Source organism: Euprymna scolopes, chromosome 23, assembly GCF_053919585.1.
Source record: "Euprymna scolopes isolate OS-2025 chromosome 23, ASM5391958v1, whole genome shotgun sequence".
Lineage (NCBI taxonomy): Eukaryota > Metazoa > Mollusca > Cephalopoda > Sepiida > Sepiolidae > Euprymna > Euprymna scolopes.
The window spans coordinates 54,463,971-54,491,403 of record NC_136504.1 but is presented as its reverse complement, the minus strand read 5'-3'; the positions used below and the strand labels follow the sequence as shown (position 1 = coordinate 54,491,403).

The following is a 27,433-nucleotide window of genomic DNA, read 5'->3' as shown; positions in this document are numbered from 1 at the left end:
TTATTATTTTCGAAATTTCGGAAATATTTATTTAATTGTGGTCCAACACCCATTGTTAAAAATGCACAAAAATTTCTGAATTTTACGTAAGAACTTCCATCCCCTTTTTACCCAATTTACTAAAATAAATATAGCCTACAATTGCATCCCTTATGCTTAGCAGTTGTGTTGTAAATATCATAGCGATTGATTAATTAGTTTAGATGTGAATCTTGTATATACAAATATATAAACACAGAACCGCCCACCTGTGGAACAAAGTATCGCCGAGCTGCTTCTCAGCTGTGACTTTTACATGGTCGGTTTCAAGTCCAATGTAAACAAGTTCTTGTTGAGAAGTCTTTTTGAATAATCCAATTCTGCCCAATTTCTACCATTATAAGATCATCACGGTGTTGTCTCCTCGACCATTTGACACTCATTAGCCCTTATTCTTGAGAGGCCTTTTGACCTTCATAAACGGTGACTTCCTAGTAAAGCACACGCACACACACACACACACACACACACACACACACACACACACACACAATTTTTGTGCATTTTAAACAATGGTTGTTAGACCACGATTAATAAATATTTCCGAAATTTCGAAAATAATAAATATTTCCGAAATTTCAGTTTCCTTGTACAAATGCTTTGTAAAATAAAAAATATAGGCACAACCTCTCATTTGAAAATTCAAGTATATCAGATTTGAATTTGTATATACGGTTTCAATATATAAACACAGCAATATACACTCTTTCGATATATGTTCTATACAATATACACACACTGATATATACACTTACAACGTAACACGATCACGGCCAAACTATTGAATGTATAAGCAACTTGGGTGTCTAGATAACTGTTGAACTCGGTCCGAATCTTCATCCGTTCAGGTCTTCGTTGTATTATAGGACGTGGGCTTTACTTATCCACATAATATGTAGTATCCCCGAGTAAGATAAACATTTGACATCATCAAGAAATGAGATTCCCAATATATTGAGACAGGGTTCGAGACAGAGTTAGTTAGATTTAGAGAGGAGAGTAGAAAGTTAGCAGACGAGAGTCGGAGAGCGACTTAGTGAGAGCTGATGCCCCTGGGATGCGAAGGTGAGACTGGACCATATAGTCGTAAAGGCTTGAATCCCTGACCATCATTAATCATCCAGCTGGTATGAATAAAAAAATCATCCATATTTGTAAACTGTTGTCTTCGTTTGCCGTCATTCCACCAAAAGGAAAAAGTAAATGTGTTTTATCGAACAGCCCGTAAACGAACTTTGTATAACTCCCTCAATGTACTATGTGTCCCCGTCCGCCATCATCAATAATGTATCCCCCTCCTATGAAGAGTTAAAAGCTCTGTACATATCATATCTCCCAGTCTCTGTTATAAATGCTCTTGTTATAAAATCGATCCCGTCATCTATCAAACAGAAGAATCTACACACTCGACGATATATGTACACCCCCCACACATACAATGAGATACGGTTTCAATATGCCAACACGGCAATATACACTCTTTCGATATATATTCTATACAATATACGCATGCTGATATATACAAACATGACGTAACACAATCAGAGTTTTTATAATGATTAGAAGAGTCCATTACACGTGAATGGGTAAGTCCTTATAACTGTTACAGACTAAAATAAAGAGTGTTAAAGTTACCATGGAAAAGTTAGGATGCGGACTTTGCTCACAACCTGCTATAAAAAAACGAAACTGTCAAAGACTCTGTCGGAGGTCGATCAAAAACGAAAATTCGTAAGATCTTACCTGTTCAACGGGTGTCCAACTTTCATAGTCGTCCGAATTACATCGTCGCGTGAGGATGGAAGAAAAGTTGGCTTTAATCAGGATCCAGCCTTTCGATGGGAACTTGTGTGCATAAATACTGCTCAGAAGACAAAAAAAAAAAAAGAAAAAAAAATAGAAAGAAAGAAGAGAAAAAGAGAAAGAAGAAAATCAAGCCAAAGAAAATTGAAAAGTTAAATCATCGAATCTGTGTAAAGATGAAAAAAAAATCAATGATCAATGATCGATGCGACCGGTTTACCAGATATCAAATGATACAAACCGATGCCAAATGTGATCGGTTCAGAGACGTGAATCACACAATCATTACATCGACTGATGAAACGGTCACATTTGATATCTTTAACCAAATGGGTCGAGTTTTCAGTGTTTTTCTCTAAACTCGAAGGTACCGATGACTGATCAAGATAATGTAAAGTGTTCATTGAAATATCAACGAAACTCGAGTAAGACGTACCACACAACCAATAAAATAATATAAATGTTATTTAAATATACTTGTAATATTGGAATTATTTAATAATGATTATGTATGTGTGTGTGCGCGCATGCGCGTGTGCGCGTGTGCGCACGTGCGTGGATGCACGCACGCGCGTGTGTTTGTGTGTGTGTGTGTGTGTGTGTGCGTGTGTGTAATTGCCCTCTTAAAAACAAAAATTATGCCTATAGGAAAACTTATAATAAGCAGTCAATTGAGCTGTGAAGCGATATTCCGGCCTCTGCTGTTGAATACTATATGACTAAGCTTACTGTATACGTCCTGCTGATTCGACACTAAATAGAGTTGTCACACACACACACACACACACACACACACACACACACACACACACACACACACACACACACACACACACATATATATATATTAGCAGGCCGCCTGGTGTTCCCCGGTTGTAAAATACACAAAAATATTAAATTCTTTAAAAAAGAAAATTAAGGAAAAAAACAACAACAAAAAAAAAAACAAACAAAAAAAAAAAACGGAACGAAACTGAGACATGAGCTTGTGAGTATCATGTTTTTTCTAAACAGTTCACTTCTTGTAAACAAACAAAAAATACTCGAGCTAAGATCGAAATCAAAACCTAAAGCCAGTGGGTCAAGTACGATAACTATTGGACCAGCTTGACACGGTCTTTAAAAAGTGTTTTCAAACCTATTTATTCTTAACATAAGGAATTTGTGATTTGAACAATTCACACACGCACATTCGTGAAACAGTTGACGAACAGATAAAAATCCGATGATCCACACATGTCACTTTTTCAATTTTGAGTCCTTAGCAGCTCCTTTTCCAGATGAAAATCGATTAAAAAGTTTTCCACCTGGCTGAATACCCTCTATACCAAATTTTAAGTGTACATAAAATTCGTTGAGTATATAAGTTCAGAAGTGTCCTTACACAGGTATTCTCATTTTGTATATATATATATATATACAGTGGACCCCCAACATACGAGATTAATTCATTCCTGGATGAAGCTCGTATCTCGAATTAAAATGGCACAATTAAGGAGACGTAGTAAAACACGACACACTCGACCACCTAGCATTTGCATCTGGAAACTCGTAACTTGGATTTTCGCTCGTATGTAGGGGAGGAATTTTGCTCTGAAGCCATCTCATATCTCGAATTTTTCGTAACTCGGGTAGCTTGTCCGCCGAAGTAGCTCCGGTTCTCTCCAAATTTTACAACAAATGCCTTAATGAATCTTGCTGGAAAACTTCTTCTGTGGTACCAGTTTTCAAGAATTCTGGCGAAAGAATTGACTCAGTAAATTACCGCCCCATTAGCCTCCTCCAACTTATCGCCAAAATATTTGAGTCCATAATTAACCAAGCTTTAGTCCATCACCTTACAGATGCTAAACTTCTGACCAACCAACAATATGGATTTAGGCAAGCCCGTTCCACGGCAGACATCCTAAGTGTAACCTCTGGGCGTATATACCATTTACTTGACAAAGCAGGGGAGAGTAGAGCGGTAGTTCTAGATATATCTAAGGCTTTTGACAGGGTATAGTATGAAGGTCTTCTCAGGGAAATCAGATCATACAGTATCACTGGAAGAATACTTAACATAATTAAATCCTTCTTAGATAAGAGAAAAATCCAGGTTGTCCTCGATGGTTGTACATCTAAACAATATGATATAAATGCGGGAGTGCCTCAGAGGTCTATCCTTGGACCTCTATTATTCCTAATATTCATAAATGACCTCCATGACAAAATTGTCAGTGAGATGGGCATATATGGTGATGACACCACACTCTATAACAGACACGGCAGGAAAACAAATGAACTAAAGAAATGGCAGAAACACTAGAGGACGACCTCCAATCTGTAGTGGAATGGGGACAAAAATGGATGGTCACATTCAATGCTGCCAAGACTAAACTTGTTTTCTTCAATAACTTCAAGAAACCTTCTCGAGCACCAACAACAATGGCCAAAGACTCTTTATCTGAAAGTACATCTTTTAAACTCCTCGGCCTAACATTCACAGGAAACATGAGTTGGAACAATTACATTGAGAGCATTGCCAGGACCGCTGTGAAAAAGGTAGGTTCTCTCTACCATGTTAGAAAGCTACTAACGCCTGAAAGTATCCTGTACCTCTATAAGGCCACCATTCGCCCATGTATGGAGTATTGCTATCATATTTGGGCTGGTGCACCTGCTACTATTCTCTCACTCCTAGACAAGGTTCAAAAGAGAGTCGCTAACCTAATAGGTCCTGAACTATCATCTAAGCTGCAGCCTCTGTCCAATCGACAAAACGAATGTAGCATCCCTCTGCCTGTTCTACAAGTACTTTAATGGTAAATGCTCCAACGAAATGTAAGCACTTGTACCACTCGACATAAATACCTCTGACAAGCAGCAACATCCCACCCCTTCACAGTTGAGATCCCTAGATGTAAGAGGGCCTTCTACTCCAGTAGTTTCTTCCCCAGAACCGCTAGACTTTGGAATTCCCTTCCGGATTCCTGCTTCCCCAACTGTACTGGCATGCAGAAGTTCAAGTGTAACATAAACCGATATCTTGCTGCCCAACTCCCCACATATTACCCCTATAGCTTATGTCCCTGATAGTAGCCCCCTACAACAAAGTGGCAATGTGCCTTGTTTGGAGTGAAAATGTAATATATATATATATATATATATATATATATATATATATATATATATATATATATAACAATCGATAGAATATTAAACGAATAATATAACGTATCCATTGTCTTTTAATCACACAAAATTGAAACATACTGATATTTCTTGGGATGGTTGTATTTATTTGAGGCAGCTGAGTGGTCTTGGCTATAGTAATCGAGTAACACAAATCGCCTTAATCAACGGTTGTTCTTAATCGTAACTGGTAATATGCTTAAGCTACAAGTTTTCAGCATATCTTTTGACGTCTCTCTCAGCGTGATACACCCGTCCGTATTCATGGCTTACATTAGCCAATCATACTCTTGGGAGGAGGAACCCGGATTTATGAGGTGTCTTAAATAAGTTTCCAAACTTTTTTGTACAGGCATTTAAAATTGTCGTAGACTCTTGAAAATTCAGTATGTTATTGTTATACATCTTATGAGATGACTGACCAATTTTTATCCTTGTCACAGACTATTTGACCAAGATGCTAAACCAAGATGGGCATCAAAGGAGTTCCTCGACCCCCTCTCCCTTAATGTCCAGACCTTGCTCCCTATGAATTATGGTTATTCCCTAAGCTCAAGAAAAACCTTAGAAGCTATCGTTATAAGACAGTTGAGGAGATGGAAAAGGCTGTTACGATGGTCATTGACACGCTCACATAAGAGGATTTCTATGAGGTTTTCCAAAAGTTGTTGGAACGGTACAACAAGGGCATTGCACCCGGAGAGGATTACTTCGAAAAGGACTAGAATTTCATGTATGTACTGTCAATAAAAATACCCATACGTAAAATACCGGAAACTTATTGAAGACACATCATATATTCATTATCTATATAATTATAAAACTCAAATGACCTTGTAACGAGTGTTGTAACCCAACATCCGGTTTATGACTTCCAGTTGAGCATGTGTACATAAACATAAATCCATAACAGCGTAAACAAATAAACACAAATCGCTACTTTTGCAGAATTTGACCTGTGCACTGAAATATTAACGTTATTATTTAGAAATTATTATTTAATATGGGAAGGGTGAGGATGTTTTGCAACTATTCTGTATTACAAGTGTACTGTCGTAATTTTCTTACAAATAAATCAACTTTGACCGGTTGACAACGCATTGTTTTACTGTGTACGTTTTCAGCATCCCAATTGTTTTTTTTTTTCGCGTTTAAATTATCTAAATAATTGTTAATACTTTCTGTATTTTTTTATATCGTTCATTTCCGTGTTACGTTTAAGTTATTTTAACACAATTTTCTTACAAATAAATCTACTTTAACCTTTAACGACCCATAAGAGCATTTTACAACGTATTGTTTTACTGTGTACGTTTTCAGCGTCCCAATTGTTTGTTTTTTCGCATTTAAATTAAACGATATATCAAAATTTAAATAGTGCAGATTTACCTACAAGTATGGCAAACCACTTATAATTCAATGGCTGTAAGTTTTTTTTTTAAAAAATAAACAATTATAAACAAAATAAAATCTATCTATATTCTTTTTTTTCATTTTTAATATACTTTCATAGAAATGTTTCTGTCATGTCACAAAAACTATTTTCTTTACGTCACAAGTATTACGCTCAGACATTAATTCCATAGCTAATATAACATACTGACCCAACGGGTTATGGGTAGTCTAGTATCATATTAAAATGTCCCAAGTGCTACCCAGAAATAGCATTTATACCCTATTGTATACTGTTATTTCAGCTACTTGACATAAATTTTGGATCCATATTGTCACAGTTGTCATCAACATAGGTTTAACGTCTTGTTATAATTAAATTGGAATAAATTCACAGAAACAAGTTTTATGTTAACCGTTTTATTTATTTATCTTTTTTGTGGGGTGGGGGGAGGGGCTTTGATTATAAAAGCAAACACATCGTATAATTTTAAATGCTCATTTGAAAAGGAAAAACTACTTTAATTATGAGAATTCAGAAAGATGTTTCTCGATCATTTTTTTTTTGTTATTTCCAAAAGTTTCTGAGCTTATGATTTGAATGTTGCTTGTTTAAAACTCTAGATTCTGTGAAACAACACGATTACGATATGTCATAGATTAACGTTTGTGGAGCTCTTCAATCTTAAAACAAATATCTTAACATTTAAAAGAAATCAAGTTAAAAAGGATGCTCACATATATTATAATAATAATAATAATAATATAATTTGAACGAATTATTCACACAAAACTAGAGTAAAAATCCATCATGCATACACACATATATACACATACATACATACATACATACATACACACACACATACATACATACACACACATATAGACAAATATATTATTATTGTTGTTGTTGTTGTTGTTGTCGTGTATATACATAAAATTGTATGTATATATTTTAAGTAATTACTTCAACAGTACTCAATATATGAGCAAAACTAGGTAGTAAATTATGAAAATATATATGGCAATTAAGCTACACAGAATTTTCCGTGTTTCGTCCTTGTGAGGATTCGTAAATTTCATGTAAATAGCTTGACGAATTTTTACGAGGATGAAATGCGGAAAATTCTGTGTAGCTTAATTGCCATATATATTTTCATAACTTATGTAGGTATTTAATTATTATAGTAAAAAAAAATATTATATATATATAGTCATCGACATACAGTCCTGTTTCGTTGTATCACAACTCATCTGTGCCGCTAGACTAGCATCTCTCCCAAGCCAAGGATTGAACCTAGAACCGTCGTGTTGACAGTCGGCAGTTCTTCCACTCGACCACAATTTCCTTAATCCATGGATTTTCAATAATGGCTCATATCATCAGAGTAAATGGAGACATTATATATATATATATATATATATATATATATATATATATATAATTTATTACGACACTATGTATACATATTTCAAGGTCGTACCATTGGTTTCATTACGCCGATCAACCATTTGCTATAATAATTATTAAATACCTACAAATATTAGTGTTTCATCCTTTTGGGAATCTTCAGTGCAGGGTGTCACTATTAACACCAGTCGATAGATTCGAACTCGGCGACAGAAGCCATCTCTGGTTTGATTAGTAAAGACTGTTTCAATTCGGCTACCGTTAACCGCGCATATATATATATATATATATATATATATATATATATATATATGTGTGTGTGTGTGTGTGTGTGTGTGTGTGTGTGTGTGTGCGTGCGCGCGCGCGTGCGTGCGTGTGCGTGTGTGTTAGTAGGAGATGACCATAACAGAATGCTTTCTCATGAAGAAAACTTTTTAAAATACCAGTGTAATAATTATGCATATATGTATTACAGAAGATAACATCAATACCGTCGGTTTCAAATCCAAACAAAAGGGGACCTATAATTAGTCTGTTTTATTGGGCTCTCTTTAGCCTCTGTTTACATCTGCGTATCCGTTATTTATTTTTTTTTTTTTGAGAGGCTGACATAAACAGAGGCTGAAGAAAGTCTGATTCCATTTCATAAACGTACCAAACGTTTTAAATTTTAACGACTATGTTTCGTTTGAAGGGGAAAACATCTGTTTACAAACACATGACATATTTTCAAATATTGTACTTGTAGGCTATTTCCACTAATCGCTTAAAATCGCTCATCTTGAGAAAGTCTTGAAATAAAAACTAAACGTTAATGATGAATATGTAAATAGTTTTGTTATTATTTGCTTTTCCATTTTACATATATGTCCACTTTTTATTTATTCAGATGAAAAGAGGTTCAATATCTCATTGAATGAGATATTTGGTCTATACCAGACTCTCGGGTTCTTACTCAAGATTTACATTCTTTTAGATGGGTTGTTGTCGCAAAAGCCCAACATCCTTATCTGCCACGATAGCTCTGAACTATTAACAGTAACAGCCATTTATGGGGACCATCATTAGAGAACGCTCGGTATTTTGTCAGAGTTTTCCTTCTCTTAGGTAAACCGCTTCATCACATGTAAGGATTTTCATTTACCTCAACAGGACATCTAATCTATACCCCGCCGCCCAAACTTTCATAAAAAAGAACACTCGTCTAGCTAAAACCGCTATTAACCCCCCCCCCACTCTCTATATGTGCCTAAATCTAAACGTGGGTTCCATGAATAAAGCTTCTTTCCTAGAACGTGCGCCTGTGGAACACTGTTCTGCTGACCTGCTTCCTAGCTGACTACAATATGGTCGTTTTCAAGTTATTCCTGGCCATCTCCTTAAATAATCAAATTATACGAAATTCCCACTAATGATGATTACTACACTGTTGTTCTCATGATTACCGTACACTTATTAACCCTTATCCTCGAGTGGCCTACGGGCTTTCATAGGTGGTGATTCCCTTGTAATATATATATATATATATATATATATATATATATATATATATATAAATATATATATATATATACGTTTACCCAATATTATCCAGGCTAAACTTCAATGTAATATAAATATTAATATTTATAGATCAATGAATTAATCCCAACCAAATAAAAAAGCTCAATTACGCACGCTAAAATGTTATTCCCGGATTTTTTTCCACACATTTTCCACTTGTTTCATGTATATATATATATATATATATATATATATATATATATATATATATATATATATATATATATATATATATAACTGACATTATTTTACAATTTATGACTAAATATCATAAATTGTTGTTTCATCTAATGCATCAACCAGCAAATTATAGCTTTGCTGCAAATATAATTTGCTAATTTCTTACTGTCCCTCTGATGAGAAGAATAGCAAGAATGGCATTCTTTGAAACTCCGTGGAATAAGGATTTTGTAAATAGTTTTTGGGGTATTCTGTCGAATAATAAATAAAAGTGTAATTTTTAATTTACAGTTTTAAATTCTTTTATTTTCTCTTTTATCTATCTCTTTCTCTCTCTCTCTCTCTCTCTCTCTCTCTCTCTCTCTATATATATATATATATATATATATATATATATATATATTCCAATAATGTTTTAGTCATTTATACACGATAGATAAACAAAACAAAACAAAGGCAAAACCATTTATATATTCTCCACATCAATAATACACTGCAAGCTAAACAGCCCAATTTATATGTCATTCACATCAACAGCTTCACCTGAAAGACAAATGTGCCGTGCTTGTTTGTGCAGCCTTGCGTTCCTGCTATCGGAACACGTGACAATAATAGTTCGTCTTCAGTCAAAAAAGCGGAAAAGAAATAAAGTTAACGAACTCTTGCATATCATTATAATTGCAGCTTTGTTAAGTGTTGAGACATGTTGAGCAGTGTGCAGTTTCGATACTGAGTGTGAAGTGTTTTTCAGTAACAAAGATGGCGGCAGTAATTGCTAGTAACGAGGATGGCGGCCAAGAATCAAATGCGGTCCGTGACGTATTTAACGGCGAACTGATTGAATCTAAAATTCGACAATTTTTATAGTAACTTTGGAAGATTTTCATTGGTTGGTTAGCACAGCCGGTGGTTATAAAAACGATTGCCAAAGTTATTGGCGTCAAAAACATTTTACACACCCGTTTTTAGTTGCGTGCAAGTGACTCTATAAGTCACTCCGTCGGTCGGTCGGTCGGTCGGTCGGTCTGTTCGTAACACTTTTGTGCTTGGCCTTTTTGGTTAAGATCAAAGGTCTGTTGTTAATGCATGCTGTTCTTAACTTTTTAAGCTTTTCTTGGCCTTTTGGCCAAGACCAAAGTGTAGTATCTGACCGGCAGATACTGCAAGCAAAGACCATATGTGGGGTTGCCCCAACATATAAGACCTTGTTCAATATAGGGGCAACCCTTTATACCAATTGTCACTATCCAGCTCCCCTACTCCCCGGGGAGTTGATCCCCATTTCCCCTTCACTCCCCACATTAAAAATCGGCGTTGTGCCTAATTTGCTCGGTGGGGGAGCAAATAAATACCAACCTTACATATAAGACCTTGGTCAATGTAGGGGCAACCCTTCATACCAATTGTCACTATCTTGCTCCTCTACTCCCCGGGGAGTTGGTCCCCATTTCCCCTTCACTCCTAACATAAAAAATCGGCCTTGTGCCTAATTTGCTCGGTGGGGGAGCAAATAAATACCTTTTTCTTGGCCTTTTGGCCAAGATCAAAGTGTAGTATCTGTTCCGGCAGATACTGCAAGCAAAGACCATATGTGGGGGCAACCCCACATATAAGACCTTGGACAATGTAGAGGCAACCCTTCATACCAATTGCCACTATCCAGCTCCCCTACTCCCCGGGGAGTTGGTCCCCATTTCTTCACTCCTCACATTAAAAATCGGCGTTGTGCCTAATTTGCTCGGTGGGGGAGCAAATAAATACCCTTTTCAAAGTGTAGTGTCTGTTCTTACTACATGCTGTACTTATGTTTGTAACTTTGTGATATAAAGTTGGGGATCACTTTTCTGTATTAATTTAATGTAAAATGATCACCCACTTTACAATCAGTCAGTCTTAAAGCCATTCAAGTCATTCTCCAGATCATTCAAGCTGTTTTGAAGGATTCCAGTTATTTTTTAAGCATCCAAGTCATTCTTAAGGTTATTCAATTCATTCTTAAGTTCATTAAAGACATTCTAAGTCATTTACTTTTTATTTAGTTAAGTCATTTCAGCCTAGTTTTCGAGAGCATGCGACTAATGGCTATCGGCCTTATTATAATGGAAAAATCCTTTCGGATTCAATTTTGGTTTGACTTGAAAGGAAGGACAAATAAATAAATAAATAAATAAATAAATAAAAATAAACAAAGAAATGAAGGAATAAAAATAAACCAATAAAATAATTGTTTTTTTTTTTTCGGGGGAATTTGTCTTTATTCTCATTGGTCAAAAAGAATTAATATATTGGCATAATGTGTGCAAAAGAAACCATTTTTTTTTTGTAAATCGCATGGAATTTTTTTATGCACATAAAAATAGACACTTTTCAAATATATATGTACAAACACACAAATAGAATCCTATTCAAATACATATAAACATATATACACAAAAATTCAAATATACATGTTTTTTAAAACAAAACTGGAAACATTATGTTAGGTATTCGTTGGTAAATTTGGTTAGTAAGATAGAAATGGTCGCAGTTTAACGCCGTGCCCGGGACAATTTACAATTTGTGTGTGTGTGTGTGTGTGTGTGTGTGATTTCGACTGTTCATGCTTCCTTTTTTGGGTTTCTAAAAAGAGATTTATTCATAATTAGATTCCAAAAAGTTCGGTTATAAAATATTTAAATTTTATTCTTTTTATAGGTTTAGTGAAAATGTCGGCTATATTATTCTCAGACGTCACATAAGTAAGAGTAATAGAGTTTTTACTTATTTCATCCCTTATAAACTGATATCTGATATCAATATGCTTCGTACTGTGATGAATCATAAAATTATTTGCTAATAAGATACTGCTCTGATTGTCACAATTAATTACTATAGGTTTTTTTATTTAGATCAGGTTTTAGAATAGATTTTAGAAGGGTGTTCAGAAAAATTGCCTCCTGTGCGGAATGGGCAAGGGCCACAAATTCTGCTTCACAAATAGAAAGGGCAACAATTTGTGGCTTTTTAGTTTTCCAAGAGATCATAAGCCCAGTCTTTGACAGTCTAAAGCACTACCCAGTTATACTTTTTCTATCCTCAGAGTTACCCTAATCTTAATCTGAAAATCCTTCTAAATTTAGAGAATATGTAGACTTTTTAAATATTAAAAATTGTTCTTTGGTTCCTTTTAGATAACGAAGGATTTGTTTTGCACGATTAAGGTCTTCATTGTCGGTCTCGATAAGTTTTGAGATAGCTTTGTTACAGTGTAACATATGTGAGGCCTAGTTGCGGTCATCAAGTAGATGAGTCTTCCTACCACTTCCCTGTATATTCGATTATCTATGGATTTTGTTTCGGTCTCTATATTTTTATTTATGTCCATTTCGACGGGTGTTTTACGCGGTTTGCAATCTTGCATTCCGAACTTGAGCAGAATTTTTTCAATGTATCGTGAATGGTTCATAGTTATAGTTTCATTTTCATAGGTAAATTTTATACAGAGAAACCATGACAGTCGTCCAAGATCGGCCATTTTAATTTTTTTTATTTAATTTATTTTTAACATCTTTTAAAGGGTTATCGCAGTTTGAGGCGAGTAATATATCGTCAAACCAAAAAAACAAAACAAAACAAAATCAACAATTTATTACCTACATTTTTGGTATACATACACGTGTCTACGGGACATTGCTTGAATTCCTGTTCTATTAAATAATTATGGAGTGTTAAATTCCAATTGTGAGCACTTTGTCTTAGTCCATATAACGATTTATTCAGTTTCCACACGCAATTTTTATTTTTCATTTTAAATCTCTCTGGAGGATAAATATAGATTTCACAGTCAATCGGAGCATTTAAATAAGCATTTTTTACACTCATTTGATGTATTTTTAAATTGTATTGAGTGGCAAGTTGTAATAAAATTCTAATTGTCGTTAAATCTGTCGTTGGTGAAAATGTTGCAAAATATTCCACTCCAGAAATTTGTGAAAAACCTTTTGCAACAAATCTTGTTTAAAAGTTTCACTGCCAGAAGCTGTGATTTTTTTGGAAAAAACCCAGCGTGAAGAAATTATATTTTTATCTGTTGATTTTGCCACTATTTCGTATGTGCTGTTTTCAGATAAAGCTTTCAATTCGGATATCATAGCTTGTTTCCATTCTTGGTGATTTTCTGAATTAATTGCCTCATTATAACTTTCCGGTGTGCTTTTCAACGAGTAAGAGTAATCCACTGCGTAGTGATGTATCTTTTCAATTTGTAAGAAGTCTGACCGTTTTCGCTCCCTTATTGGGTATCGACGTGTCTGGTTAATATTTTCATCAGTAGTTCTACTGTAATTGTCGTCGTTATTAATATTTCCATTGTGATAGATTAAGATGCTAGGTAATATTTCACGTTTTTAATCCACTGGATCGCCATTTTTTAAATTTAATGTATCATTGAATTTCCACATCTAACCCTTTTTAGGGCATTTTGGACTGGAAAGCAGATTAAATATGCTGGACTGTTTTTTATCGTAACCTACGAAAATACCTTTTTCGCTTTTAGTATTTAGTTTACTGGTATTTTCTATAAATGCAAAAGAGTTTGAACCAAATATATGCATTCTGTTCATTTGAGGTTTTACACCGCAAAATGCTTCATACGGTGTTTTGCCTAATCTTTTATTGAACGATTTATTTCTGATATATGCTGCTGCCATTAAAGCGTAAGTCCATAAACTATGCACCAATTTCGATTCGATGAGTAGACATCTTGTCATCTCAAAAAGGGTTCGCCATGCTCTTTCAGCGGTGCCAAAGGGAAAAGGAAAATACGAAAGGGAATACGGCGCAGATTTCTCATGTTTAATACGGTGGTTAATTAATAGAAGTTCAAAGTCTTTACTAGTAAATTCAGTCCCATTGTCTGAGCGAATGCATTTTACCGAGCCGTACGGGGCAACATCAGCTAAATATTTCTTAGTGGCGAGGATAGTGTCGGATTTGTTTTTTTTTAGAAAATAAACTATAATTAAACCGGAAAAATCATCAATAAAGTTCAAAACGTACCTTAGATTATTTCCCCCCACCGGACTGATCGGACCTGCTAAGTCACAATGCACAAGTGAGAGAATTTTCGTAGCCTTTTAGTCTGGTGTTCTGCTTATATATTTTGTCATTTTCCCCTGTACACACACATCACAATTTAGGAGATCGTCTGAAGGTATTATTTTCATGCCTTCGACTACATTTGGTATTTTTTTAATATCAGCTGTATTGCAGTGTCCTAGAATTTTATGCCAGATTTCCAAGTCGTGACAAGCAGTTTTTGAGGGAACCATACTTTTTAAATAATATAGTCGGCCATTTTCTTTAATGTCAAGAACATTTCCATTCGGGTATATCAATTTTGACTTGTTTTGGCCAAACTTTATATTCGCGCTTGTTTAATTGCAGCCTGCACGGAAAATATGTCTTGCTTAAATGTAGGTATGAACAGAGCATTTTTAGAATACTATTACAGATTTTGCCTTTATTATTTTTTAAGTATATTTTAGCATCGCCTCTTTTCAAGACTATATCATTTATTTGACTACCGTCGGCAAGTTTGACGAAATAACTTTGTGGATTAAAGTTTGAATCAAAATTAATAAAATCAGATTCCTTGGTGATAACGTGTGCTGTAGCACCACAGTCTACAAGGAGATTTTTACCGTTTGTGGTGTTGTCAAAGTTACATGTGAATAGAAATATATGTTCTTCCTCAAAGTTCTCAACGTTTTTTATGGAGTCCATTTTAGAACGTTTATATCGACATTGGAAACATTTGTGGTTGGGTCGTCCACAATTATAGCAGATAATTTTATTCTTTTTCTTGAGAAAGTTACTTTTGGGGAACATGTTGCGGTGAAGTGCGTAATTTGGTGGTGTCTGTTTTCGAGAAACACTTTTGAACTTCATAATATTGCTGGAGTTATTATTGTCCACAAGCATACGATTAGTCTCTTCGTAATTGCGCAATGCCACTTGAAATTCACTGAAATTTATGGGTTTGTCTTTTTGCGTTATAACAGTTGTAAATGGTTTAAAATCGGCTGAAAGTCCCCTGAGGGTCATTGATATCAACAAGCTATCGCTTATTATTTCAGTAATAGTTTTAAGGCATTGATGATTGTTTCTGCCCTTATAACGTAGTCGATAACAGTTTCATCCTCGTTATATTTCAGAGACGTTAGTTCTGTATATAGGAATATAATTTTCGGTTTCCCTTTTGATAAATAATGTTCTTTTAATATGTTTAATGCTTTCCATCCGTCGTCCAAGGTGTTTCTTATAATCAGAGACAGACTTCAATCGTCCAAGCATTGAATCAGTTCTGCAAAAACAGTCGCGTTCTTTTCGAGAAATTCGGAGTCGTTAGGATTCTCTATTGGAGATTGTATCACTTTGTGTAGTTTTCAAATCCTTAGATACTCCAGAAATTTTATCTGCCACAATTCGAATTTAGATTCCGATTCGTCAAAGAAAAGACGATGGCTGGGTGCATAACCTGTTAAGTGTTGAGACATATTGAAAAGAGTGCAGTCTCGATACTGAGTGTGAAGTGTTTTGCAGTAACAAAGATGGCGACAGTAATTGCTAGTAACAAAGATGGCGACCAAGAATCAAATGCGGTCCATGACGTAGTTAACGGCGAACTGATTGAATCTAAAATTCAACGATTTTTATAATAACTTTGGAAGATTTTCATTGGTTGCTTAGCACAAAAACGATTGTCAAAGTCATTGGTGTCATACTCCCATTACTGCGTCTGATGGGAAAGGTCTCCTAGCGGCTTCGGCTGCATGGAGACAGGGTAGTACAAGTCAAGGATTCGTCACTTGACACTCAGCCCAACAGGTGAGGGGCCGGGAACCGGCCCAGCACCTGTTGGACTGAGGTACGCCGCCTGAGTAATACCTAGGAGGTCCACCCTCCCAGGCCTTGCCACCGGGCTTTCCGGTGGGGTAAGTTTATTGCTTGCTACCTGAGGCGCCCCGACTGGGGAATGCCGACGGGGTTACTCAGGTAATTTTTAAAATTGCAGAAGTGCCCCTCCTTTAGGAGAGCCTGCGGGGTTCCCACTTTCCGGCCTTGTGCCACATAATGCTGATGTGGGCAGCATTTAAATATATACCCCCATTAGCTCGTCTTTTGAGGTTGTTTACGCTGTTCAGCCTCTTGGCAAGGATCAAAGTCGAGTGTCTGTCTCACAGTGTGAAACTTTTGTTCTAAGCCGGTAGTCGAGTGACGGGCTTTTGTTTTTCTCTTGTCCCTGCAAGGACCAGCCCCTTCTTTGGGGTTTGGTACGGAAAGGACCATTGTTATTTGTTAACCTTGTATATTGTTTTCGTTATTGCCTATCTTGGGCAGCTACTAATTGTTTTTTGTTATTTTACAGATAGTCCGGGATCCAGCTAAGACTTAAGCAGCCGGCAGAGCCAGGGCATACTCACATGCCTTTTTAGGCGACGGTATCCTTGGTTTCCAAATCGGCGGGTCTTGGTTGGGCTCTGGGCCACCAAATACATGGAGCAGGCCTCTGCTCCTGCCACTTTGGGGGATGTCCCAGTTGTTGTGATCGGTACCCAGTCCTTGTCTGTAGAAGGGGTTACTAAAGCGACATGCACCCCAAGATTCGATGGTCCTGTTGAGGGGGTTGCCACATCAGAAGGCATCCCAAGTACCGTGTCAGTCGGTCCTGTCATAGAAGTTGACACCCAGGAAATCGCCCAAAGCTTGAGCGAGTTTATTTTTGGCTCCCCACTACCAGAGGATCAGATGACCCCATGGAGGGCACCTGGAGCTGTGGTGAGGATGAATAAGGAGGATCAGAAGGTGGGGAAAAATATGTGGAGGAGACCCCGGACTACAATGAGTTGGAGGAGGCCTACCAGAAAACGGTGAAACCAAGGAGTCCCCGGCATGTAAGCCTTGGTGGGGCATAGACGACGAAGCACCGACGCGACCCAGTCACAATCGGTGAACAACAGTCCAAAGAAGAAGGAAATAGCTTTTAAAAAAAACGAGGTCATTGGAGGTGATAGTCGTGGATAGGCGGTAATAGAGACCTGGGGTCCGAAGGAAAAGAAAACACTTCAGATGTGGCTTGGATGGGGACATTCGGGAGGTGAAAAACCTGGAAGGACACACTTTCGTATCTGCTCAAGAGATTTGCAACGGGTTTCAGCAACATTTGGAGGAGTGCTTCACCCAACTACCCAGACTCCGTGGCCAGAAGTTTGGCAGCTATTTAGCTGGCTCACCCCGCCTCACTGTGGCCCAAGCAGCTGGCTGCGAAGGGATGGTTACCGAGTGTGAGATCATTACTGCATTGAAGCAGGTTGGCTATAACAAATCTCCGGGGCTCAATGGTCTGCCCTATGAACTCTACTTGTGGCTGTTGCCCATGTTTGTGCCCCTTCTGAAGGATGTCTTTAACCACTGGTTTGTTCAGGGATCCATCCCTGGGCAGGTTACCAAAGGAATGGTCACACTACTGAAGAAGGGAGAACGGCATGGCCGGGGGAACTTAGATGACTATAGGCCCATCACTCTGCTAAACACAGAGTTGAAGATTTTGTCCCGCGTTCTTGCAAACTGACTGCAGGTTGTTATCGATGACTTGGTCAAGTCGGATCAGAACTACGCTGTGAAGGGTCGATCGATTCAAAACAACTTGCACAGTGCACATGATCATAGAGGGGTTAAAAGACAACAAGGAAGCCACGCTGATCAATTTAGATCAGTCCAAGGCGTTCGATAGGGTCGACCATGGTTTCTTGGAATCTGTTATAGAGACCGCCGGCTTTGGTCTGGACTTCCGCAAGTGGGTCTCTGTTCTGTATCGTGATCCTGCGGTAGTGGTGCAAGTAAATGGTAGGTTGTCGGAGTCTTTTGAGGTCTCTCGGTCGGTGCGCCAGGGTTGTCCGCTGTTGCCCCTGTTATATGTCCTGGCGTTGGAGCCCTTCCTTCGCAAATTAAGGGACGTGGCGACGAGACCAGTCCTGCACGTCACAGCTCTACCTGGTGGCAAATTTGCCAGGGTGCCTGCGTATGCTGATGATGTCACCATTATTATAGCGGTGAAGGAGGCGATCGCTGAGTATGAATATGTCAGAGGGCCGTAGTCAATCGCAGCAAGTCTGTTGGTCTGTGGTTGGGCACCTGGACTGGGGTAAACTCGCTTCCAGGTGAGTTCGGCTGGACGGATGGTCCGGTAAAGAATCTTGATACGTGGTTTGGAACTGGACTCCAGCTGAACAAAAATTGGTCGGAGGTACAGACGAAGGTCAAGTCATCAGTTGGGACTTGGATTCGGAGGAAATTGTCCTTGAAGGGTCGTGTGGAGGCATGTCAACATTTGTGTTTCCACTGATCCTTTACCGCTTGTCTGTTCTTCCCCTGCCTGTGGATCGCTGTAAGGCTTTAAAGCGACTCCTTTTCAAACTTCTTTGGAAGGGAGAAAAACCGTTCATCCGTAGATAGGTCTGTATGCAGAAACTTTGTGAGAGAGGCTTGGGGATGCCTGAAACAAACACGCAGAAAGGTTAGCGTTCCTGAGTCAGACACTGCTTGAGGATTTGCACTGGGAACCAGCTGTGAACCGAGCTTTTCCACGGCTCATATCAGCCCCTGCCACTGAAGGTCACAGAAGACTAGCGGGGGAATTGCTTTTCCTCACCGAATGCTGAGCCGCCCTTAGGGCATTGCTGGGGTCCAGCGACCTTGCACGGCCTAGGAGGAGACTATATCAGGATTTAGTGGTGGGGACCACAAACGGTCCACTGATGGAGTGGCTGCTCATGTCGAGGGGGGAAGTTCTCTTACTGTGGAATTGGGTACCTGCCAGTAGCTATTTGAATAATTCAGAATTTTCATTAATGTGGAGGCTAGTCCGGTATGCACTGCCACTTTTCGACAGCCTTGCAAAGGATAGCAGGAGCAAGGAGTTTTACTTTCCCTCCTGCAACAAGGAGGACGAAGATGAGACGAGAGAGCACACGTTTTTTCTTTGCAGTGGATTACGGAACCTTTGGGAGTATGTCGGAGAGGTAACAGCTCGCATCGACCCCGAGCAGTCAGTACCACTTGATTTGGCATACGTTGTCAACAATGTAGACCCGCCGTTTACTGGGGAGAAACGGTTGGTGTTTCTAGTGATCCTAGCAGTAGCTAGGCTAGTGACGTGGGTTTCGCATCTTAATATTGTCTACGGGGTTGGATCTGTTTCGGATCGGGATCTGGTTGTTTATTTTAAGCATCAACTTAAAATAAAGATCAGATGCGATTGGAAAAGATTATATTGCATGGACTTTAATAGTAGGTGGGCGCACAACACTAGCTTGTGCATCCAACGAGGCGCTAGGTTCAAGTTCATCTTCCCGCCCTAGTGGTATTGGTCCGATGGTGCTGGTTTCATTCGGAACCCAGCCTTGACAAGCAAAGTCTTTTTGGGTAGCTTAGGTCGAGTAACCACTTAGAGGGGAAAAAGAACATTATTAAGTCTTAGACTAGGGCAGATATGTGAGTCGATCCTGTTCCCAGATTCTTTGGTTTTCCATCGGCACTAGGAGAGCTTCCAAGGATGCCCACTCCCTTACTTTGTTTTGCCCCCGGTCTGCTACCCCTTTGTGTATTTATTTACCTTGGTAGATGCCGTCCATTCCCTGCGACCCCAGCCCGATACAAGTTATTTTTGGAAATAATGTCCCTTAGATCTCCCAATCCCCACTAGGGAACGACCTGCTTGCTTTCGACCACGTTTGGGGAAACGGAAGACAGTGGGCGTTCCAGTGACTTAGAGTGTAGGTAGAGAGGGTCCCTTACTAACCCGCCCCCATAGACATTTTGTTTGGTTATTTTATTTTTCTTTCTTTTTGGGTGTTTGCTAGTTTCCCCCCTCCCCTTCATCTCATCCCCGTCAATTATTTAAAAAAAAATATATATATATACTTATGTTTATAAATATTTTTCTGTTTTATTTGTTGTAAATATTTTACTTTTTTCAGAACCAAAAAATCGATTGCCATCCTGTAAGCTGGGGAGTTCATTTTTAAGTAGGTCCACGGTAAGAATGAGGCGTTTAGAATGATAGAAAACCTAGTGTAGGGAAGACTAATAAAGTCTTTGTTTCCACACAAGACCTAGCAAAGTAGATAGAAAGATCCCCGCATACCCCACTTCCCCCCTACTGGACCTGGTGCCTAAGCTTCTTCCGACCCCAAATGAGGTCTTGGCAGTAGATAATGCCGAGGCCGGGGCCGAAAGGTCAAATAAACATACCCTCCATTAGTTTGTCTGATGGGGGATGGTCTCCTAGAGGCTTCGGTTGCAGGGAGACAGAGTAGAGTACTCGTCAAAGATTCGTTCTAGACACTCAGCTTGACAGGTGAGGGGCCGAGATTCGGTCAGCACCTGTCGGACTGAGGTACTCCGCTTGGGTACTACCTAGGAGGTCCACCCTCCCAGGCCTTGTCACTGGGCTTTTCAGTGGGGCAAGTTAATTGCTTGTCGCCTGAGACGCCCCTACCGGAGAATACCGACGGGGGTGCCCAGGCAATTTTTGTTGAGGTAAGAGTGCCCCTTCTTTAGAGGAGCCCCCCCTGTCCTGCACCTTCCGGCCTTGTGCCACATTTTGCTGCGGGGCACAGCAAATAAATATCTACCCTCCCCCCACTAGTTCGTCTTGTGCCGGTACACGTTCTTATTGCACTGTTATTATCGTTATTATTATTGTTATTGTTGTTATCCTTTCTTGTTATATTTGTTATTCCTTTCTCTCTTCTTCCCCCGTTGCTACTTATTTAGTGCCGTTTTTTCCCATTTTGTTTTCTTGTAAGCCGTGGGCCATGGCATCTGCCAGCTGTGTGCCATCGGATTCTACCAAGGAGACGACTGATACCGAGAATGAAGTCTGGAAAAAGCCCCTTGCAGTCAAGATCGACTTGAAAACCTTCCTCACCGAAGCCAAAAAATTGAGGAGTTTGGTTTTACGAACGAGGAGCGCCGCTTGATATGGCCTTGGGTGCCTGGGTCGAGCTGTTTTGATAATTATGAGGCATCACTCACCTGGCTGGTAATTCAGAATGCCCTCTGGGTCGGCAAAAGACTCTATGCAGAGGGTTTTACTGAGTCACCTAATTGTGTCCGATGCGGAGATTGGGAGGAAGACCTTGATCATGCATTCTTGCACTGCGCCATTGTTCGACCATTGCATGAATTAGTTGAAGGCTTCACGGTTCACATACTGAAGGGCAGGCTTTTGTACTGGATTCGGTTTCCCCGTGCTGCAACTAGGCACCGACCATGAAGAAAGAAGAACGCTACGTTTTTCTGTGTTTGCTAGCAGTTATGAGAGGCATGATTTGGACGACGCGACAGAAGGAGGTTTACGGAGATGAGACCTTCACTGCTCCCCAGCTTGCTCTCATTTTCAAATATCGACTGAAAATGCAAATTAAGCTGGGGAAGGTGAAACTCACTCTGGCAAATTTCAATGACAGGTGGGTGAAAGTTTTGCGACTGTGTAGAGTGACTGGAGCTAATCTTGAGTTCCTTTTTTGAATTGACCTAGGATTTCAGGATATTGGAAAATCTGAACAAACATAGACATTCATCTAGAATAGGCTAGTTAGGCATTTTTGTTTGATTTTTAACTTAGCTAGAGTATCTATGTTGTCATCGTCCCAATCCCTTTTTAGTTTGCCGCTGTTACCCCCTCCCCTTTTTTATTCCCTTCCCTTTTTGGTTCGATAATCCCCACTCCCGGCCCCATTAGGTGACGGATAGGCTGTTTTGTCAGTGATATAGACCCATTTTGTGGTGTTTATTTAACGAAGTCAGTTTTCGGGGGACCTGCATCTTTTCGACTGACAAAACTTTTCTATCTGCCACATTTATTAGTGAGGGGGTTCTTTTTACTAACCAACATTTTTTCATTCTAAATTTTTCATTCGTTTTTGTAAATAAGATTTGTTGCATAGGGGTCATATTAAAAGAAGAGATGACGTATGTTATATTCGTTGTTATGTTCGTATTAGAGTGTTCATATTGTGGTGTGCAGATAGGGACAGGTCTTATATATAAAGAGACAGGGTACATGTTAATACAGGAGAGCCGACGACATGTAATACACAATGAGAGGAGAATGAAGACGCAGATACAAAAAGATGAAGTTGTATGTTTATTCCATTTCGACTGATCAATGGCTTTGCATCAAGGAATTCAAGTCTTTACATGATTCTTTCTTCTTCTAACCTCCGCTTCCAAGGTTCCATATCAGCTCTGTCTCTAACCCCTCTCTTCTCCCCTGACTGAGTCTTTGACTGCCCAAAGCTCTCTATATAACGTCATTGCATGACCAACACGGGCATATAAACACATGGCATGACATGCCTCCGTGTTTAAGCATGCATTGTTATTCACATGTTTCAACCCGATTTCTCTAACCTACTTTACAAATATGTTTAATATTTTCTATTGTTCTGATCTAGATTCCTTATTTTAATTTAATTTCATTACATTCCTTTCTCTATAAACAGATATCTAACTATTTATGTGAACTAAACAATGGTAATTCTACATTCCATTTTCAATAACATTCTTATTTCTATAACATTATGTATTCTGTATTTATTTTAACTTATGATCGGAATTCTCAATTCCAAATCTAGCTTCGCAAGTTCGAATCCTCGACTATCCTTTCTCATATTTACTCACTTATAAGAACAGGGGGCTGTTCCATAACAGATTTTTTATCCCCAACCCCACACATCATGCATATATTTGTATTTTCGGGTTTTAGTTAGAATGTCCGCAGAGTGATTCTGACATTTGGTGAAAGTGTCTAGTTAAGTTAACGTTATGTTAATTAGGTCCACATTAACCTCCCCTCCCCCTTTTTGGCCTTGTGCCACATTTTTATTGCAAATCTTTATTTCAATAAAATAAATATTTACCCCCCCCCTCATTAGGAGTCAAAAACATTTTACAAAAACCTATTTATATATTCTCCACATCAATAATACACTGCAAGCTAAACAACCCAATTTATATGTCATCCACATCAACAGTTTCATCTGAAAGACAAATGTGCCGTGCTTGTTTGTGCAGCCTTGCGTTCCTGCTGTCGAAACACGTGACAATAATAGTTCGTCTTCAGTCAAAAAAGCGGAAAAGAAATAAAGTTAACGAACTCTTTCGTATCAGTATAATTGCAGCTTTGTAAAACACAGTAACGAGTTAGTAATCGATCGTAATCGCACTTCAATAAACATATTTGAGTGTCTTCTACTTCTATGTTGAGAAGCGTCAATCAATTTTTAGAAATATTTTTTAATCCTTTTTTATTTTTCTTTGACGACAACTGTCTTGAGAAGAATTTTAAAAGTGAAAAAATTGTTGTCTGTGATAATGCAGAACAATAATAAATAAATAAATACGAGACCACGACTTATCCAAATGAATGATTACCGTATTAAATTTATTACATTTTCAAAACGGATCGATTGGAAGAACACAAACGGTTGTTTTAGTTGAAAATAAAATGAGGAAGTGATGGAAAATTATGAAGATGTAAGGGAGAAAAGCGGAGAAAATATGATAGGACATTTAGGTATTCATTTGCTTCCCCACGAAAGCAAATGTGACACAAGGTCGTTTTTAATGTGGATGGAAAACCAGCTTACCTAAAACAAGAGCAAAAAGGGGCAGTGTCCCCAAAATAGTAATTGTCTCAGTATGAAAGGTTTCCCCTATATTAACCAAGAACTAATTAACTTAAATGAAGCATCAGAACAGGTACTACACTTTGTTTTTGGCCCGAAGGCCAAGCTGGTTCGAGTCTCAAGGGTTTCTTACTAACTCGATCCCACGTTATAATTTAAGGAGTATAAAAAAATGGACCATAGATTTACTTTCGACAGCCTCATAACTCTTGCTTCCCTTATTTTGTCCTTTAGTCCTCATATTCCAAGAGCGATGTTTCTGACAAAGAGAAAAGAATTGCTGTTTTCTGGGTCAGAATCTATTCCATCTAATACTTATCGTTGCTAAGTATTTCACCCTGATGTACTTTTATTAGCTCCTTATATCAAGCGGCTTCATGCCTTGTCTGGAGCGATCTCCATAATATATATATATACTAGCAAAGATACCCGTGCTTCGCACGGAGCTTTGTTGCGCACTCGGGTACCAAAATCTGTGGGCACCTTTCCAGTAAGTTGATGTTGTAAGAGCAACGATTGCATAAGGTGATTAACATTTTAACTACCTCTTGTAGTGACTGAAATTCAATCAGGAACTTCACAAAACATTTTCATCAAAAAGGAAGGTTACTTGATGTTACATAGTAAATTTTTCATTGAAGTCATTTTCAACTCTTGCTTAAATTTTATCTTGCACATTCAATACTAAAAACTTACCACAATCAGATCATGTCAGTTTTTCCTCATATCCATTTCTCGAACTTTTCACTAAAGAGCCTCAGGGTAAACTACATTTCTGCTGCTTTGATTTGGAGCCAGAATGTAGAGTTTTTCTGAACTTCCTGTCCGGCTGATGGAGACGTAGAACATACCGTGACTGAAGCAGTCTGATGTCAAGTCTACGCCAATGGTGTTAAATGTCTGACCTTGATTTTTGTTTATGCTCATTGCAAAACACACCTTCACAGGAAATTGGAGTCTCCGGAATTTAAATGGAAGTACTGAGTCCGATGGAACTAAGGGGATCCTTGGCAGTAGAACGGTTTCGCCTTTGTAGGGACCACAGGAAATGGTGGCCTCAAGTACATTGGTGTGCAATCTGGTGATAACACATCTGGTTCCGTTTGTTATTTTTGGCGGTTCCAAGGATCGAAGAATCATGATTGGCGATCCAATTTTGAGATTTAAAATGTGTGGAGGCATTCCAGATATCTCCAAAGAGTTTAAAAACTCCACAGGGTAGTGAACAGCTTCATATTCATTAGTAGCTGAATCAACTGACTTGTATTGCTTTGTGTCTCCTGGAAATTCATCCATTATTGAATTGTTCAAATGATTCACATTGCTGTTTAATGGCGAAATAATAGCCCTCTCAGCAAGCCAATCCGGTGATTTTCCATTGTTTTGCAGGTCTGGGTACACTTTGTCTTTCAGTTGCTTCTGATTACCGACACATTTACCAAGCGCAGTTGGAATCTTAATTGTGTCAGGTGAAGAAGTGATAGGAAACTGACCATTACCGATTTGGAGAAGCAATTTTGAGAAGTCTGCTGCAGCTGTGTTATCAGAGATATAGGCTCTCATATTAGTAGTCAGTCTCTTCACTATAACGTGCCTCCAGAGATAGGATTGTTTCAAACTTGCATTGACAATGTTAGCCCTTGTGCCATTTTTAACCACTGGGAGGATTTGACGGAAATCACCGCAAAATAAGGTTGGAATGCCACCCATGGGATTCTTGTTTCCTGTGATGTCTTGCAGTGTTCGGTCAATTGCTTCATAAGCACTCTTGTGCGTCATTGGGGCTTCGTCTACAATGATTGCAGAGGTGTCTCTAATTACATTTGCCAAGGCTGAGTTACCAGTAATTTTGCAAACTGGCTGATCCATTCGATGAGTATCCAAGGGTACTTTAAAAGTGCTGTGAAGAGTGCGGCCACCTTGTAGTAGAGTAGCAGCAATGCCACTGAATGCTGTTGCAAGCACAATCTTTCTCATGGATCTAATCTTTGCAAGGATCAAATTGATTACAAAAGTCTTGCCCGTACCACCTGGAGCATCAAGAAACATCAGGTTTTTGTTCATTTCACCTTGTGCTTCCAACATTGCCATGAATGAATTGTAAACTTCTCTTTGAGAATCGGTCAGTTTTTCTTGCATATTTTCTGCTTGTAGGGAAGTTCTTCAAGATTATAAGTAACTTCACGTTGATACTCTCTCGCGAGTCTTTCATCTCTCCCTTGCATTGGTGCAGGTAATCCATAGCTTGCCAATGGTTGACCGCACATAAGGAGAACTTTTTCTTCAATTAGACAAAGAGTTTTATTGTAGATGTCCTCATTAAAATCTGCTTCTGGATTGTTAACTTCTTGCCTGTATCTGTGAAGAATGTCTTCAGATATTACATCACGAAAAGCCATCCAGATCTCAAGAGGATTTCTTGGCTCACAGGCTGTTAAAATTATCACAAATAGGCTTCGCAAATTTGAAGGTGATTGAGTGGCACTTGCCTCTCCTACTGCTTGATGCAAGTGATGGTCATTTTCTAGAAGGCCTCGAGCAAGGCACGCTGCTCTGTATGTTTCAAACACCTGACCATTGTATGCTCGCAAATTTTGAAATGAAGTTGGACCAGCAACCTCATTGAGCAACAGGCGTAAGAAATAACACTCCCCTGCTTTTGGACAAATCGTGTAGATTCTCCCAATGCATGGTGCCTTCCATACATCATCATTTTCAGTACCTTCAACTTGTACCCCACGCATTCTTCTCATCCATTTCTTTGTCGATTTGTTCCAAGTGTAAAACTCAGGGACTTCTACGTATTTGAGACCCCTTGCAAAGTCATCCTCATGGCAGAGTTGAAAAAATGCTGTCAAAGTTGTGGCAGGCGGTGGACCTTGGGCTCGTTCCAGAGCAGTATCAGCTGAGAACATGACACGCTGCCCATTTTCAAGATGAACAGAAAGTAGTACAATTGGGGGGAAATGTTCATGGATGGGATGTTCCAATATCCTCCAGGCTGCCTCTGAACTGCCGACATACCTTGCATTCTGGAACTGCTGGATCTCATCCACAATGTGACTTTGTACTTGGCCTTGTTGGTTAGCTACTCCATCAGTTCTTTGTAGTTCAAACACTGCTTGATCACATC

At 38.7% G+C, this 27,433-nt stretch overlaps 1 protein-coding gene across 2 annotated transcripts in view; it reads right to left on the bottom strand.

The window, feature by feature from the left end:
• The window catches only part of LOC145245901 (VPS10 domain-containing receptor SorCS3-like), a 1,435,182-nt gene that overhangs the window by 224,495 nt on the left and 1,183,254 nt on the right, over window positions 1-27,433 (bottom strand). For both annotated transcript variants that reach the window (XM_080107637.1, XM_080107638.1), the window contains exon 14: window positions 1,783-1,900. In XM_080107637.1, the coding sequence (XP_079963763.1) occupies window positions 1,783-1,900 (118 nt within the window). The remainder of the gene's footprint in view (window positions 1-1,782; window positions 1,901-27,433) is intronic.